The sequence below is a fragment of the Phaenicophaeus curvirostris genome, chromosome 9 (assembly GCF_032191515.1).
Source record: "Phaenicophaeus curvirostris isolate KB17595 chromosome 9, BPBGC_Pcur_1.0, whole genome shotgun sequence".
Taxonomy (NCBI): Eukaryota; Metazoa; Chordata; class Aves; order Cuculiformes; family Cuculidae; genus Phaenicophaeus; species Phaenicophaeus curvirostris.
This window is the reverse complement of record NC_091400.1, coordinates 9575132-9593156: the sequence shown is the minus strand read 5'-3', so window position 1 is coordinate 9593156 and position 18025 is coordinate 9575132. Positions and strand designations below refer to the sequence as shown.

At 41.7% G+C, this 18025-nt stretch overlaps 1 protein-coding gene across 4 annotated transcripts in view; it reads left to right on the top strand.

The window, feature by feature from the left end:
- Positions 1 to 18025, top strand: part of SHTN1 (shootin 1) — a 64135-nt gene that overhangs the window by 19969 nt on the left and 26141 nt on the right. For all 4 annotated transcript variants that reach the window (XM_069863753.1, XM_069863752.1, XM_069863754.1 and 1 more), the window contains exons 4-8: positions 1940 to 2034; positions 4570 to 4738; positions 6662 to 6759; positions 7714 to 7795; positions 9812 to 9906. In XM_069863753.1, the coding sequence (XP_069719854.1) occupies positions 1940 to 2034; positions 4570 to 4738; positions 6662 to 6759; positions 7714 to 7795; positions 9812 to 9906 (539 nt within the window). The remainder of the gene's footprint in view (positions 1 to 1939; positions 2035 to 4569; positions 4739 to 6661; positions 6760 to 7713; positions 7796 to 9811; positions 9907 to 18025) is intronic.

The window sequence follows — 18025 nt, the reverse complement described above, 5'->3', positions numbered from 1 at the left end:
AAGGCTAACCAGTTCCACCCCCCTGCCGTGGATAAGGTTGCTCAAGGCCCCATCCTACCTGGCCTTGAACACCTCCAGGGATGGGGCAGCCACCACTTCTCTGGGCAACCTGGGCCAGGGCCTCACAGGAAAACATTTCTTCCTAGTATCTGATATCCAAGCTCAATCTCCTCTTTCAATTTAAAAACATTCCCCCTCATCCTACTCCTGCAATCCCTGATCAAGGGTCCCTCCCCAACTTCCCTGTAGCACTTCTCAATACTGCAAGGCTGTGTAAGATCTCCTTGGAGCCTTCTCTTGTCCCGGCTGAACAACTGCAACCCTTTCAGCCTGTCCTGATGGATCAGGATGCCAGAAGCCAAGGATGAGTTGTGTCAATGAGCAAGGTGGGAATGGGAAACTATTGCTGGGTTTCCCACTTTGCTCCAGTCCCCTCGTACTACTTGCAGCTTGTCCCTTAGAAGATGAATTTTGGCACTAGCGAAGTACCTATGTACACCTGGAAGTCCGGAGGAACAACAAGCCAAAACACATCTGTACTTTTAAATGTCCTCTAACTTTTGTTGGTGTCCTCTGTTACAAAATAAGATTGGTTCTGGTTACTCTAAGAGTATTGTTTATCTTTGATGATGTGTACTCACTGTGGTAACAGGGACCCTGTAAGTGCCAAAGACAGATGCGTCTCTTGCTTTTCCAGCTGTGACGGCAAATACAGCAGCACAGCCACGTATTTCAGATGCCATCAGATAGCTTGCTCTCAGCCCTGGTCTCACAGAAGGTTTTGTGGTGTCTGACTCTGTGTAGGACTCATGGCAGGGTGTGAGACCACAGTGCTTACTTTAGAAGCATGCTCAAGGGCAGAGGGACTTCAAATAAGAAACAGTTCAGACGTTACAGCCAAATAGTAATACAAAACTTATGTTATTTGGCTGAGGCTGTCAAAAACTCAAGCAGTTTCCACCAGGATTGTATCCGTCAGGGTGTATCCCAGCTGCTGCAGTCAGCTTTGAAGCTCTTGGGGCAGAACCAGAAGAAGGAACTGTGCTGTGCTGTGCTAGTGGTTGGATTGCAGTGGAGCATGTGCTGTAGGAGACACTGCAGATACAAAGGCTGTGGTCGCTTAACTCCTTTCTCCACTTCCCAGTGAACTTGCCTCAGGCCTGTGCTATATGACCAACCATCAGCTCTCCTTGCACAGTGTGTTTTGTGTCTGTGATAATACTTAAAATACTATTTACACCTGGAAAAAAGGTGAGAATACTCTTTCTAAGATACCTGAGTTAATCTGTTGAGGTTCTAGTCTTCTAAAACTGGCATCCATACCAGATTTTCATAGGATTATAGAATGTTTGGGTTGGAAGGGACCTGAAAGCCCATCCAGTTCCAGTCCCTTGCCATGGACAGGGACAACTCCCACTGGACGAGGTTGCTCAAAGCCCCATCCAACTTGGCCTTGAACACCTCCAGAGATGGGGTGTCCACAAGGTGAGGCATTTTGAAGAGAATTCTGATGGCAGTCTTAAGGGTCAGCCCTAATGATCTTACTCTGAGTCCTCAAGTGTTAATGTACGGTTGGACTTCATGATCTCAAAGGTCTTTTCCAACCAACCAGTTCTATGATTCAATGATTCTATGAAATGAAGGTGATGAATGACAGTGGTCAGGGAGGCTCTTGCTGGCCTTCTACTTCCATAAGCTTACATTCAGTTTTCCAATTCCCTCTCCAGGGCTGCATACATGGCTTGAGAGAGTTGCTTAAAGCAATGAACCAGATATTCAATGTTCAGACCAGTTCCCATCCATGGGGATTATCTATAACTTCCCTGTATTTGAAATGCTTACTCAGAAAGCTAACAGAAAAAGATGTAATATTTTTGATCATGGGATGCATGTGTCAAATGCTGGAAAATATTGACTAACTGTTAAACTCTTCCCCTAGTATCTCACATGGTTATTGAGGAAGTAAACTGTATTCAGAACCATCTTGAAATTGAGAAGACGTGCCGTGAAAGTGCTGAGGCTTTGGCTTCTAAGGTGAGAAGAATGATGGTGATTCAGTTTTGTTTGATTTCTTTTCTGTTTTTATTGTTTTAACTTGAGATTGCATACATGTCTCTTATATGTTTTCATATCATCTTGTGGATCTGTGAAATTGTTTTGTAGTGGTGAAAACTATAAGCCACATGTAATACAATTCCTTTAAAGAAAAAAAAATACGTATTTTAATTTAGTTTCCCTTTCGGAACAGTAAATTGCAGACCAACATCAAGATATCTAGTTTTTATATGCGTTCAGGTTAAATGGAAAACAAGTTTTAGAACTGTCCTGTGTGAGATATAAAACAATAATGAGCACTTCAGTGTCTAAATCAAATGGAAAAAGTCAACCACTGCATTACATTTCAGGTGATTGTTTATGAAAGCAAAGCGAGGGCAGGGGAAAGGTGACCTCTACTGCTCTGTTGATTGCGTCTAGTCTGATGAATTTAGCAAGTGTGTAATTTTCTATATTCCATCTCATCAGAAGTGCATTATTATTAAAGAATGTTTTTATCTCCCTGTTATATATTTTTGGTCGTGTAAAATGCATCTGAGCCACTTCATCAGAAAATGGATTACAGCAATTTTGAACCAAATTTCATTAGCAATGCTGACTGCCTTTTTTTTTTCCTTTATTTTTTTTTCCCCATCCTCTGCCCAGAGTACATCCTTAGATATGGTAAAAATCACACCAGCAAGAAATCACTTTAATTTAGATGCATTAGCAATGTACTTTCTGGAGGTATTTACTTAATTGTTTGCATAATGACACTATATTAGAATTCATAAGATAGACAATCAGCATATAAGTAAGAAAATGAACGTATTTATGCAACTTTTCTTCTTTTCCACACTTTTCCTGTAATGCATATACAGGGGCAGCTCAAAGACTGGCTTCACCCCATGGGGCTGCTTTGCCAGAGCTGATTTGTTTGGTGCTGCAAGCTAGCTAAATAAGGTTCCTTATTAAATATCATTAAATAAGGTTTCCTTCCCACTTGCTCATTTTCATTCTTTGGGAGTGAGATGAAGAAGTTCTTAAGTAAATCTTCTGTAGCTGGGTGGCTGAGAAAAGGAGGGGGTCAAAGATGATTGCTTAGCTAAAACTTCAGGGTCAGCCTAACCTTGTTTTATTTCAAGGTAGATATTGGACTTCTGAAGTGTATGTTGACATCAATGAGTTCTGCGTCATTAGTAGAAAATTGAGCCTCATTGTCAGACCTAAATGTAGGAAATGCTGGATCGGTGGGTGTGCGGTCACCCCAAACATAGCCTGAACATCCTGAGACCATGCTGAGCTTGCTGAGAGCTGTTGTCATGGGGTGTCTAGAAGTGCAACAGTGAAAGAAGTGGCGAGAGTGAAACATTTGCAGCTATCTCTGTTATTCAGTTTTTCCTGGCACCTTGGTCAAGATGGACATGCCTTGCAGAACCTCTTCTCTATTGTCAGCCGACCAGGCATGTATTCAGGCATGCAGCCCAGAGTGGTTTCTGACTTGTGGTTTGACCCATAAATAATAGTTTTATGATACATCTTACGTGTATTGACTCTACAGCAATAACGGCTGAGAATGGAAAATAACTCAAAAGGATTTTGAGGTAATTCTGCCATGAATGGGATTATATTATTTGTGGTGTTTGTAGTCTATAAGCAAAATAAGAGTTTTATTTGACTGTTTGATACAGCTGGCAAAACCAGGTGAGTTTTCCGGAGCACAAGTCTTTCTCCGGGTTATTCAGTTAGGGCTCCTGTAGATGCTGGTACATGTTTAAGGATGAGAAGCTGAAACAGCTATCACAAAGAATGCGTAGTGTTAGGTAAGCTTGATAGTTGATTTGATTTGATTTGATTTGATTTGAGCCTACACAGGGTATTTATTAGTCAGAAGTACCAGAGAGGAAAGAAGGACATGGATGAAGCATCACATTGAGTTCAGGGCTACTCAGAGGAGAAAGAAGACAAGCTTCCCATCTTCAGACCATTTTATTGTTGAATGGGACATATAATGTAATGTTACCCTATAGAATCATAGAATGGTTTGGGTTGGAAGGACCCTCAAAGCCCATCCTGTTTCAACCCCCTGCCATGGGCAGGGACACCTCCCACTGGATCTGGTTGCTCGAAGCTCCATCCAGCACCTCCAGGGATGAGGCAACCAGGACTTCTCTAGGCAACCTGGGCCAGGGTCTCCCCACCCTCACAGGAAAACATTTCTTCCGAAGATCTCATCTCAATCTCCTCTCTTTCAGCTTAAATCCATTCCCCCGTGTCCTGTCCCTGCACTCCCTGGTCAAGAGCCCCTCCCCAGCTTTCCTGGAGCCCCATCCAGTACTGGAAGCTGCTCTAAGGTCTCCCTAAAGCTTTCTCTTCTTTAGCCTGAACAAGCCCAACTCTCTTAGTGTGCCTTTGTTTGTTGGAGTTTTTAATGATAAGGGAGAAAAAATACAGTTAACTTTATTTTTCTTCCTTGCAAAGCAGTTTAAAGACAGTGAAACTGGCTTCTTGCTGTTTGTTCTGCTCAACTTTCAGCTGAACAAAGAAAACAAGACCTTGAAAAGAATTAGTATGCTTTACATGGCAAAACTGGGCCCAGATATTATCACTGAAGAGATCAACATTGATGAGGACGATTCATCCACGGATACGGAAGCTAACTCTGGATCATGCAGTTCTGTGCATTGCCAGCAGCAAATAAAAGGTGAGTGTTGTTGCTGAGCCTACACCATCAAACAAGGCAAAGAGTGGTCATCAAAGGATGTCCAGGAAAGACTGTAAGAACTTGGTAGGCTTGTAGTGGTGCTGTGTAATGTGTACAGCTTGCAAAGTTACAGTGCAGTAGGAAAATGCGATGTACACAGCTAAGAAAATTCAATGTTACTGAGTCAGTAAAATAAATCATTTATCAGATCCCTCACAAAGTAAAAGTTAAGCAGAAGAGCAAGGTCACCTTGGTATTGCTTCGGCTGTAATGTCACTATTTCAGAGCTAAAAGACAGGACTCTTTGTTTCCATTATGTAGCTTTGTGTGCACAAGCTTCATTCATCTTCCAGAGCTATTGCCAAACATGCACCTTGAAAAGGGTATCCAGTGCATGGGTAAAACAGCAAAGCTTGGGAACATGGAAATACATTATTAAGAGAAATCTGTGCTTTATTAAGGAATTTTTAGTTCTTTTTGAAAGGCAGTACTTATTTCTGCGATCCAAAATCTGCCTGCCTTTGTCGTCTAACTTTGTGATGAAGTCATCACGATTCTGTATGTTGTTGTATCATCCTATCTAAAAAAGGGGAATGCCCACATTCTGCGTAGTATTTTTCTATAATAAGCAATTTTGCATCATGGTCATGTAGGAAAAGAGGCAGAGAATGGTGTGATCCACACTGTGCAACCCATCTGAACAGGAAAAAAGACCTCCAAGTTCCTCCTGTCTTTTATTGGAGAAAGATGTTACGGATATGTTTAAAGAGAGCAAAGCTGTGGCTGCGGATCTTCTCTGGATAATGAGGTCGATATGTCTGTTGTAAGACGTGACTTGATAATCCAGTTACCATAAATTTCAGACTATTTGGTTCAAGAATCTTCTGAGAAAACAGGTCTTTTTATTTACCTGAGAAAGTCTGTGCCTTTAATTTGGAGGAAAATAAAATGGAGGCTCCTGAATTTGGGGGTAGGAAGTGATGTACACAACATTTTCAAGATGTGACACCAGACAGAGGGACATCCACCATGTCATCATCATCTGCTATTGATTAGCAACAATTTTTTCAGCTTGTGGCTGGTAGTCAGCAAACAGCATTGCTATGAAATCCTGGAAGTAGGAGGGGAATGAGAGGACTTAATGCATGCTAATATGTATCAATACACTTACATTTTTCTGGTGGTTTTATGTTAACCTGAACCTTGATATGTTATATATGCAAACCGATCTCCTGTTAAGAAGTGATTATAATCAAATGTTTTATTACATTGTGAATTTAATTTATTTCATATTTTGATAATTAAGGAACAGAAATTCTGAGGGGAAAATTACAAGCATTAGCTCTTCCATCAGTAAAGGTTCTGTTCTGACTCTGTTCACATAATGTTACAAAGACCATAAATTGGCAGCTGTTCAGGACAATTTCTTTGGTGAAAACCTCCCAAGTATTAACTGCCTGTTGTTTTGTTTATTTCCCTTTTGACAAGAACTCATGATCCAAAAAGAACTAAAGTGCATTAATTTGTTTTAAGGGACGCCTATTAGAAATTGCTTTCTGCTCCCTCCGTAGCAGAGGCTCTGTGATGTGGCAGTCTCCTGAGCGGGGCTGAGGACGCTCTGTGGTGGCAGGGTTGGCCTCGTTATAGCAGAAAATGAATCATTCAGAATGCAAACGAAGACGGCGATGCTGAACAAGGCGACTTACCTCAACAGAGTAGATCTGAAACTGTGGCCCAGTTATAGAGCTGTTACTTGACACTTATGTGAGGTTCCTAAATTATTGAGGATGTATCTTGAATGAGACTGGTACTTTGTATGCAGCTGAGGTGTTTCGTACTCGATTTTGCTTGCATTACTCTATTCCCTTTGTTGTTTTCTTCCAAGAAAGGAATATATTTTTCATTTCCTTCCTCCAACTGTAGAGCTGCGAGATCAAATCATATCTGTTCATGAGGAAAAGAAGACCTTGGCCATTGAACTGGAAAACCTGAGGTGCAAACTTGTAGAAGTAATTGAAGAAGTATGTATTGTACTATGGAAGGCGAGACCATGTTAGCGTGTAGTCGGTACTTTTGGTATCTAATTTTGTTAAAAACACTCAGTTGTGAAGTTAATTGAATACTATCTAATCGCAAGTCCTGCCAGCCTGCCTGTATGATGGAGCACTTAGGGTGTACACCTCGAAAGGGTCTTCTGCGTCAGAGCCCAGCCTGCTGCTGTCGCCAGCACATGACTTTCCATGATCTGTTCTAATGCCTGTATTATTAGTCTCATCGCCCCTCACCCATCCCAGCCCACGGTTTTTTTTTCATTTCCTTAAACCTGTGGATGTGCAAGAAATACCTTGGCAGAATGTCCGGTTTAATCACTGGTGCTACTCTGTTGAGCATATCTTGAGTTTAGCCATTGGCAGTGCCCTGTCATGGTAATTAGACCAGCAAATTGGCTTTTTGAGCCAGCAGAGTTTCATTCCTGCTTGAAAACTGGATAAGCCATGTACTGATGCAAATCAGGACTTAGTGGCTCTTCCTGTCTGTGCAACGCTTGCATTCAGAAAGACACAGCTGACAGCTCTTGGACAATAAACAGAGCTCAGGAAAGAAACCAAAACAGCAGCCTGACTATATTGAAACACACACAGTCAAGGGCAAGCTGGTAACTTTTGAACCAGGTGCTATGGCGCCTCATCCTGAAAGGTCCCAAAGATGTTGTATTTGCAGCTGCGACTGGTACGTGCCACAAGAATGGGCCATGGGAGCCCTGTGTGAGTAATTCATAACACTTTAATGCCTTCTATTACTGGCTTTCTAAGTTGGGGTAAAAATGCTTTCCATACTGCTGGAAACCCTGAGATCAAGCCAAAGCTAAGAAACAGAATTACTGAAAGCAAAATGTTGATTGCATTACATCTTGTGTATGCTTTATGCCTCAAACTGAAATAATCTTTTTTTATTTATCCCTTACACTTTTCTAGGTGAATAAAGTGAAAGAAGAAAAGGCTGCTTTGACAGCTGAAGTTAATAAGCAGCAAAAACTGTTGGAGAAATGTAACAGAGGTGTGTGGTCTCAGCAGGTTCTCTATCACTTTGCTACATCCTTTGCAGCAGCTTTGCTGTAGTACAAAGAGTGGGTTACAGAACTGCGACTGTGGTCTGACACTCAGCCTCATTGCTGCAGGCACTGCAGAAACACATGGACTATTCTCGACTGTCTCTACTCCAGGAAGATGTGACAGTGTAAATAGCAGGTTGGATGTGAGAATAGGAAAAATTTTCGCTGTGTGGCATGAGCTGCAAACTAGGACAGCAAAGGGTCCTTCACAGAGATGGAGTTTCAACCTGAATCTTCTGTTTTCCTAAATTATTATATTGGCCTTCCTTTTAGTCGGGACACAATTAATTATTCTGAATATCTAGAGGCTTGGGAGAAACTTGTTGTTTCTTCAGAGGGTGATGAGGAAAAGGCAAGAGTGGTGGGAATGAGGTCAGTAGGATTTCCAAGTTATGGAAGGACGGCAGGGAGTTTCCTGGAAAGAGATGAGAGGTAAAATTAGGGCAGGGAAAGTCTAAAAAAGGCTCAGAAAATGAAAGCTTTTGCTTAATGAAAGCAAGTGCTTCCACATGAAAAATTGTTGACCCAAAAGAAGTTTAGAGAGGAGGGGAAAGATTTTAGTGCCTTGGATTACTGTGCCCTTTTCTCCTATTGCTGATATAACCTTGTAAAATTAAAAAATGTGTAAGTCTCCTCAGCTCTTTCACATTTTCCTGAAGTGGAATACAATGGACCTAGCTTCTCATGCCGGATTGTCTTGATGCAGTACGCATTCTGCCTTCAAAAGGCACTCAGTTATTTGTTCAACACTCCCTCATGGAAGTCTTCAACCACGTTCCTAGTGCCTAAAGTTATTCTGATTTATTTTCAAGTTGTTCCTCTGCAGTTGTGTTTTACTTACTTACCTGGGGAAGAAAAAGCTCTTAAGAAATCTCCCAGGAATTCTGAAAGAGGAAAGGGCAGGGCTACTGCTTTTGCACAGGAGGACCTGTGGAAGTAGCCACCTCTAAATGTGAAAATGCAGAAGAAAGGCGCAGTCTTTGAAGTAGTGAAGCTCCAATCATGCCATGGCTTTCTGCCAGTAATGTTCTCTTTTTCATATTTTCAAGGAAAGGCCTGAGTTTTGAATTATGGAGGAATGTATGAACTTTTAGTGGGAAATGATTTTCTCTCTTTTCCCTTTGCTGTCCAGCGTGACAGTGCCTTCTCCTCTGTGAATGCGGGGACTCTCTCAGCCGAGAGAGAGGAGGTTTGCATAGGAAGGTAGATTATACCACCAAGTGTTCATCTTTTACCTGTGTCATGATTTAGCAGTGTTGGGCTGATGATTGGACTGGATGAGCTTAGAGGTCTTTTCCAACCTTAATGATTCTATGCTTCTATTCTAAGTGATCACTGAGACGTGCTAAGAATCAATGATACTTGGGTATTTATAAATGATCCTTGCTGTCCTGGGCTGGGGCCTGCTCACAGCGGTGTGGGGAAGCATACACCGTGGTTAGTTTTAGCCGCCCACATGAGCCTGGCTTTTCTGAGTGCAGTTTAAATACGGGCAACACAAAATTGGTCTGCTTTCTTCCTCAGCCTGCTTTAAATCTTTGTTGTAAAGGGACATATCAAACCTCCCTCAAACCAGGAAGGCAGGTACATGACCTCCAACATAACATAGTGATCTTTGATAGATTTAGCAAGGCTCTCTCAAAGCTATGGCCGTTTATGCTGCAAAGAGGCAAAACATGATCTGTGCTACAATGCCAGTTACTAGAAATTTTGAGTCTAGGTGGGAGAAGCATTACTCTATTTAGAAGATCAGTAATTGTGCATTTATATAGTGAGGATTAGAGCAAACAGGGCAAACATTGCAAAGAAAATCATATACAAAAGTGTGAAATTTGGTTACACCTTCATTAAACATTTCACAGTACTGGGGGATAACAGCTTATCTGGGTAAATAAAGCAGTGGTTTCTTATTTTGATCCATTCCACTTTTGCTTCTGATCTTGTTCTGTTCTTCTAAACAGTGTCTGTGCTGGCAGTGGAGGAATATGAAGAGCTTCATGTAAACTTTGAACTGGAAAAAAACCTGCGGAAGAAAGCAGAGTCGTTTGCACAAGAGGTGAGTAGTCAAGAAGAAAGGATCTTGTAAAATGAAGACATTACAACTGGGCAAAAACCTACCAACTTTCGTGACTTGATTTCAATTCCCAGCTCTCATACAAAAGACATCTTTGAATGTCCATGTACCACTTAGCTAACATCTGTATTTCATCCATAAAAGGTTTTGCTGTTTCAACATCATTTATAAAGCACTTCAGAATTATCCATGCAGTCTTACCTCTTTTCCCTTTTAAAGCAAGGCTTTAAATTTATAATGGACTTAGTCAGCCACAACATTTCAATGTGATGTATGTAGTGGTTGGGTCTGGGAAGGATTAGCTGCCTTTCTACTGATATAATTGTGTTTTTCCTGAAAATGTATGCAAACTCACCAAAAAAGTTGCAAAATACAATATTAGTTGAGGTTTGTGCAAGTTTGGCTAGTATTTGACATATGCCTTTGGAATAACTGAGTGCAGGGAGCATTCAAGCTGAAAAAATTTGTTTTCATGTTCTAGAATAGGTATGAACTCCCAAAGAGGAAAGCGAGTTCCTGGGTGGCATTAGGGAATGGCTGGTGGTTACTCTGATGGCTTGTGTCTGGCAATATTTGCCTTAGAAAATGCTGACAAACTCTTTCATCCTGTTGACTGACCAAAGCCCTATAAAATCTTGAGTTTGTTTTTGGTTTGGGTTGTTCATATGCTTTTTCCGTTTGCACTCTGGATTTGGAGAGCTTGGCACTTGGGTTATATTTCCAAGCTTTTCTATGCCAAGCCAGATATCTGTTTTTTTTCAGGGAGCACAGGTTGAACGAAAGCCATTATAGATCAGAATTACATGAGTCATCAATACTGAAATATTGTAAATAAGGGAAATATCTGATGAACAGTAAAAAAATTTGAACATCTGGAAGCTAGGGGTGAGACAGGCAACCCTGACGTAGCTTTCACTCACTTTCTCGTACCTGAGAGCTCTCTCCCTCTGGGCTGTGTACAAATGCTGGAGAGCTTCAGGGCACCTGGGCCAAGGGTACTGGCTTCCATCATTTGATGAGACAACTTGTAATTGAAGTAAATTTAAACGTATGTAATTTGTATGTATACGCATACTTCAGTTTTCTACCTGTTGTTGTTAGTGTCTCTGCCGCATGTTGAGAGTGTGGCTGTACTTTAGGCAGAGCTACAGGGAATGAGAAAAGAGAGAAATTAAAATGATTTCCTAGTTATTAAAATCATAGAATAACCAGGTTGGAAGAGACCCACCGGATCATCGAGTCCAACCATGTACTGTTAATTCCCAGATTGTAAGCATAGAAATGGACTATCATGTTAGATTCAAGAGATGTGGGAGGGAAATCACTCAAGAGGAGGGATTTCTAAAATCGAAGAGACACAGCTTCCTCCAAACCTCACTTTTACTGTGTGGGATGGAGCCCAAATTCCTCTGTGGAGCAGAACTGGCTCAATAGCCCTTTGCCGTGGCTTCAGTGCTTTTGAGCCATTTACATTTTTATCAAAGGCTCACTGGGGTTTTTCAGAAATAAATTTGAATGGAATTTGCATTTTTATTAAAGATAGAAGCATTTATTAGTGACCAAAATTGTTAAACAAAACGTAACCTATGTTTATTAAGATTTAATTTGGATTTTTTCAGCATTGCTACCAGTTTGTGTTATAAAATATTGCCTTCTTTCAACAATTGTTCATATTTTAGGAAACCTGGATTTGTTCATTTCCCATGATTTTATGATAACTATTTTAATAATTCAAGTTGTTTTAAACCTCTTGAGGTGGTGCAGGCATTATTGTTTTATTTGCAGCGTTTGCTGACCGCTGTCTGCAAAACTGTTATTTTCAGAAGACAAATTTCGAAGAACGTTAAGCACGCTTGTTTCACATGTATTAATATCTGAATCAGTCTCACATCCACTGCTGCTTTGCTTTCTCTTCTGAAGCACAGAACAATTACATGCCTCTGTTCATTAAATGACAGCAGAAGATTGTACATAAAGGTCTTCTGTCTTTCAGGAATGAGTAATCTATAAGCGAGTAGGTAAGCTGGTTTTCAGATCATAAAAGAGTACAGGCTGATTCTCTGGGCCTGGAATGTTTCTGCTGTTTAGTTTCATAGCTGTGATATTCAGCCACTTATACATTTTGAAAGATGATATTTAAAGTACTTTTTGTATTTGAATAACAAGGTGACAGCCAAGCTGTTAAGTACGATGCCAAAGAAATGCTGGTTGTTTGCAAACAAGTAGTCCTTGGTTTTTGTCATTGTTTAATTGTTGTCTCTTCCGAAAAAATGGGCTCCTGGTGTTGCAGATTGACAACATAGCTCTTTAGTTGAGGCTTTTCATTCCATGATGTTCTTCAGTCAAAAACAGAGTCGTTAAACAGCGAGCTTCAGGCCTGTGTTACTTTTCCCTTTGTGTAGAACCTTTTCTTCATGCTGTACAGGAGGATATTTAGGAAGTTGTTTTAAAACACATGATCGTTGTGACAGCAAAGGCGCCGCTCATTTGCGTTTGGGGGACCTCACAGCATTTCACATGGCTTTAAAATTCCGTTATCAGTGGCCTGGTTTCACACGGATGGTGTCCCTTTAGTGACCTGAGACATTAGACAGACAGACTCTGGCCCACAACAGCAGAGCTTTATGCTCGACTGAGATTGTACGAGCATCCTCTCGCACAGATCGTGCCGAAGGTTGCAGCTGTGTTTTGAGAGCTGAGGTTTCTAGGCTGTGCTTACAGAAGCGGCTTGGATTGCGCTAAGGATGTGCAGGGATTTTCTGCTTGCTTTCAGCAGCCACGTGTTTTTGCTGTCCCTGTGAAATGTTTCTTGGCAAACCCAAAAATCCTGCTGGATCTTTGCTGGGGTTTTGCAGAATCTGTAAGGGTTAGTTGTGATCAACGGTGCAGTGTTGAGAGAAGGAAAAGCTTTGAATGAAGGGCAACACCATGTATGCAATACTTTGTCCTCGACTTCTTTTGAAGCAACCCTTGTTTGAGAGTTTAGAGGGGAAGCATATGAGAAGCAGCTAAAGTCACTTGGTCCTCCCTGAAGAAGAGAAGACTGAGGGGAGACCTCATTGCAGTCTACAGCTTCCTTAGGAGGAGGAGCTGATCTCTTCTGTCTGGTGACCAGTGGTGGGACCCGAGAGAATGGCAGGAAGCTGTGCCAGGGGAGGTTTAGGCTGGATGTTACGGAAAGGTTCCTCACCCAGATGGTGGTGGAGCACTGCAACAGCTCCCTGGGGAAGCAGTCATAGTGCCAAGCCTGAAAACGTTCAAGAAGCACTTGGACAACACCCTCAGACACAGGATGTGAGTGTTGGGATTGTCCTGTGCAGGGACAGGAGTCGGACTCGATGATCCTCATGGGTTCCTTCCAACTCAGAACATTCTATGATTCTGCAATTCCCTTTGGAAAAGGAAATAGGCTCCAAGTAATGTGGGCATCACCACAGCACCAGAGAGAAGACATCCAAACAGCATTTTTTAGTGTTTTGTGTTACTGTTTGTGACATTCCAGACAGCCAAAGTGACCTTTTAGGTCACTTAAATATGACCTTGCTGTGAAAGGTCTTGTTTGTTGACAAGCATGTTGTCTTTCCAGGAGTCTGAGATATCTGAAGCTTGCCTCAATGCGGGAAATTGGCCTGTGTATTCTGATGAACTCCTTTCTTCATAGAGTAGCTTCATCTTTTAGCATTGCCCTCCTGGGGTTGCATTGAGGCTGCGGTAGGAGGAGACCAGCTGAGTGGCTAGTGCAAGCTGCTTTTTGAAGGGATGCCCTTTGCGTCCTGCCCTTTGGACCAGTGAGGAGGATTTGCCACAGAACATGAGCATTTGGGAGTGCAGGTGTGAGGGATAATGGGTGGGCGAGCGTGTGTGCAGAAGCGAACACAGATGGGAGGGGAGAGACAAGGAGTGAGAGAGGGAGGGAGAGAGTGCATATAGGAGTGAGTGAACACTTGAAAATCAGAGCTTTTGATAAAAAAAAAATAATCCAATACAGCTTTAATTATAGTCATGCTGCTGGCACCGCCACAATATATATTTAATTAATCAAAAATGATCCAACTTCAAACATTAGAATTCACGCTCTTTAGAGGTTCTATAGAAACTGAGTAAATATTGTCAGCCGTGGTGTGGAGAGGGGGAAGGAAAAAGAAAGAGGGTTTGAAGTAAGTCACAATCCATTGTGAAAGGTACAGGAATCTGCATAAAAGAACTAAATAAATAGAGTGTGTAAGGGGCGGGGGCATGGAAAAATCTGTATCTACCTGAATAAAACAGGGTTGTTAACACAGGAATCTTGGCAAGCTTAACCAGAATTCTAGTGTAATGTTTTAAGAGACACTTTAAGATCTCTCAGCTCTTTCTAGAGCAGCTTATAAGAAAACAAAGGAAGGCAGAGAGTATCTTGAAGGCCATTGCAATAATATAGAGGCTAACCCTGAAAAGCACTCTTCCACAAAGATGAGCAAAATACAATACATACAGGCAAAGCAAGCCAAAAGGGGAGGAACACAGTGAGAGAAGTAAATGGAAAGTCTTAGCAATGTAAAAATCCCAGTTTAACAAAATAATCTGGCATAAATGATTTATTAAAGCATACATCCTGCCCTGCAACAATATTTTGTAAAGTGAACAGTTTATTACTGTCATGTGTGCTGGCATGGAGACACCCCTTTGCACCTAAAGTTACTCTGGAAACCTCCCTGAGAAGAGGCAGCGTGCTCTCATCGAGCTGTTGTTTTGTGTTCTCTATGTCTTGGATAAACAGAAATGAAGTATCAAACTGCTGAGCAGGGTTGCTGGGGTTCCTCTCGCTTTTGAGGCTAGCGTAGGATTTTTCAAAACACCCCGCCTGGAAAAGATGAAGATTTCCCCAACTGTTTATGGTTAAAACAGTTTGCGGTTTGAAAGGTGGAAAGGCTGCTTTCAAATGAACTGGAATCCAGGTGGATTAAAAAATAAAGTGGAACTGTAACATGCATCACTCATCTCTTCGTTGCCTTTTCCTCCTATTCTCAACACTTACTGATGCGTTAAAAAGCAAACTGTACCTGTGTCTGTTTTCCTAAATAACTATTCCACAATAATATGTTTGCGTTTAACTTATTTACCTTTCTAAACTGAAACAAGGGAAATTTAGATGAGATTTTAGGAAGAAATGTTTTCCTGTGAGGGTGAGGAGGCCCTGGTCCAGGATGCCCAGAGAAGTTGTGGTTGCCCCATCCCTGGAAGTGTTCAAGACCAGGTTGGGTGGGGCTTTGAGCAACCGGATCCATGGGAGCTGTCCCTGCCCATGGCAGGGGGGTTGGAACTGGATGGGCTTTAAGGTCTCTTCCAACCCCAACCATTCTATGATGCTATGACAATGCCTGCATCCTGTACCTGGGCCATGCACAGCTGACATCACTCAATCTGGGACTGAATCTTCCTTTATTGAAAGATAAAACGTGGCTGCCATTTTGTAAGACTTAGGAAAAATTGTCATTCGTAGCAGATATCTGCACTACGCAAGAGGTTACTTGCAATGGATTTGGTTTCCTCAGTGACACGAGCTCCAAAAGAACTCTTCCTCAGATGCATTTGTGACCTTTTAGGTTAATTTGTGAAGACTTCTGTATTAACGTGCTACCTCTGTGAGTGGATACTGCAAGCTCAGCACTCATGGAGCAACTCTGAACTTACAGACATTACATTCTGTGCGTTACCAGGGATAGTTCAGCAGCAACTGGTATCTGAAGGTAATTCATTTGCAGTCCAGCTGGTTGAACTGGAAATAATAATTAGAGAAAGGCAAAGTGGTTAGTACTTGAATTCTCCTTAGCTTGAATGTTGCCACTTCTGAAGCATGATGCAATGCTAATATGTTTCATCAGGCTTTTTCGCAAGAACAAGCTTCTGAAATGGCAACAGATGGATACTCTAGGAAACTCTATGGTCTCCCTTTCTTTTTTCTTTTTTTCCCAGCCCTTTTTTTGTTCAGGCAATTAATCTAGGGGGAAGAAAGTGAAGAGGTATTCCATGTGGTATATGATCTGTTTCTGAATATATTAGATGGTGTCTAAGGCTGTGAACATTATCGAATGTATCATTCTGCTTCTACCGTGGCAAAAAGAAAACTGTCAGCTGCAGGAAAGGAAGAATAACAATAGAGATGATGTTTTTTCCCTTTAGTTTGGGCCCTGGGCAGTTATGCCTCCTACATGAAGACTGAGTGTTGTACGTTGACAAACCCTTTTATACAGAACAGGCTGTTAAAATAAATATTAGTGTCTTTTTAAGGAAGTCGCGATGCTGATGGGAATTCACTTTTCTCACACTCAGAATACATATTCCAAGCACTTCTGCGGTGAGAAGCAAATGATCGACAAGAAATAGGGTTAACTTATCTACTCCAGTTCCCCTATTCTGTGCAAATTAGACTTCTTCTTTTGAGCCACATCACAAATTAATGCTACATCTTGTAGCTCTTTAGAAATAGCCCCTTCAGAAGTTGTCTGGCAAGTAGCCAAATAGCTAAAGCAACCCTATTGTATTTTTATTAGTCTGATTTTTTTTTTTTTTTTTGTTAGGGAGAGCTCTGTGCCCTCCATACCCTTGATATCAACCATTTGGGTAATTTTCTGGCTGATGTCATGCAACAGATCCTTTCCAGGAAAGCAATTCCCAGGCAGGGAAGAATGTAAGCACCATATACAACATCATTTTCAGATCACAGTAATCCCACCTACGCTTAAAATTAAACATGTGCTGAAGTAAGTTTTCTGGACTGTGTCCTGTCTGCAGCTCTCATTTATTTGTTGTGGCTTTTCTCCTGGGCAGCGCTTCAGACCCCTCCAAACCCACTGACAAAGGGGTTGGAACCAAACAAGGCTGATAACATTGCTTGATGGGCAGCATTGAGCCTGAGCGTAGAAACAGCATTTCTAAGTCAATGTCCAAACTATGGGCGTGTTTCTTAATGTGTTTTAATAAGATAAATCTGATTCTCTTCTATCAAAAAAACCCCATGCTAGCCATTTTTTCCTGTTGTAAAATTTACATGCAGTGAAGCTCACAAGCCCAGGTGTCCTTGATAATACAGTGCTGTTAGGCAGCTGCAAAGGCAGAGTGTGTATGTTTATTTTTTTCTTCTTAGCCATTAAACTAAAGTCCACGCCTGGAGTTGTATTTTAAACCGAGTACATCCTGACTTTGGAGCCACTCAGTGCCCTGCCAAGCCATGATCAGACAAGATTCCTGTCCCTCCCATCACAGAAAATCCTTCAAACAGTTTTTCCTTTTGGGGAGATAGAAGTACCTTGCTCCTACCTCTCTTGGGAGTTATTTCAGGTCTGAGCACAGGACTATTAGGCTTCAGGGTGCACATAATGCAAAAGCCATCAGCTCCTGTAACTGTGGCAAATGTAAATGAGTGGGTTACCACTCCCTGAGGATGTTACTGATGTGGAGGGGATGGAGCAGTGCTGCCAAGGATTGAAATCGGGTCCAAGTGCTCAGTTGACTGATATATTTTTCAGTTTGAGCCTTCCCAAGTTTGACTCTGCCTTGCTATGTACCTCTCGTTATTCTGTTCATAGCGGTTAGTGTTTGCTGCTGATTTTTATTTCACTTTATGCAGCCAGCAATTACGTTATTTTCACAGTGCTGCTGTACTGAGACATTCTTCTCCCTTCAAAGTGTAGCTAAGACAAAAGAGTTATTCCACAGAGTGAGTACCCGATGTATACATGGAAATGTAGCAACGTATGGATATTAAAGCATTTCCTTTGGCCTCATTTCGCTCCTGGGAGAGGAGTTAGTTGGAAAGCATCCAGTTATCTACTGAACGCTACTTGAACGAGGATTGAAGTTCCCAGGGACTTGACACTAACAGAGTTGCTTTCTAACTTTTTTAATGAGGAAGAATTCCTTTTTCAGCTCTGGTGTAAACAGAAAACAGCTGCAGCGAACGCTCCATAGGGTAATGGTTAGCGCAGGGGGCTGAGAATGAGGTGTGGCCCCATTAAGGTCAAGGGAAAAACTTCTATTATTTTCAGGATTTCACCCCCTTCCCTTTCCCTCTCCCTGGTTCTCGTGCAAACTCTGCTGATGGAAAGTGGCCATGTCCCAG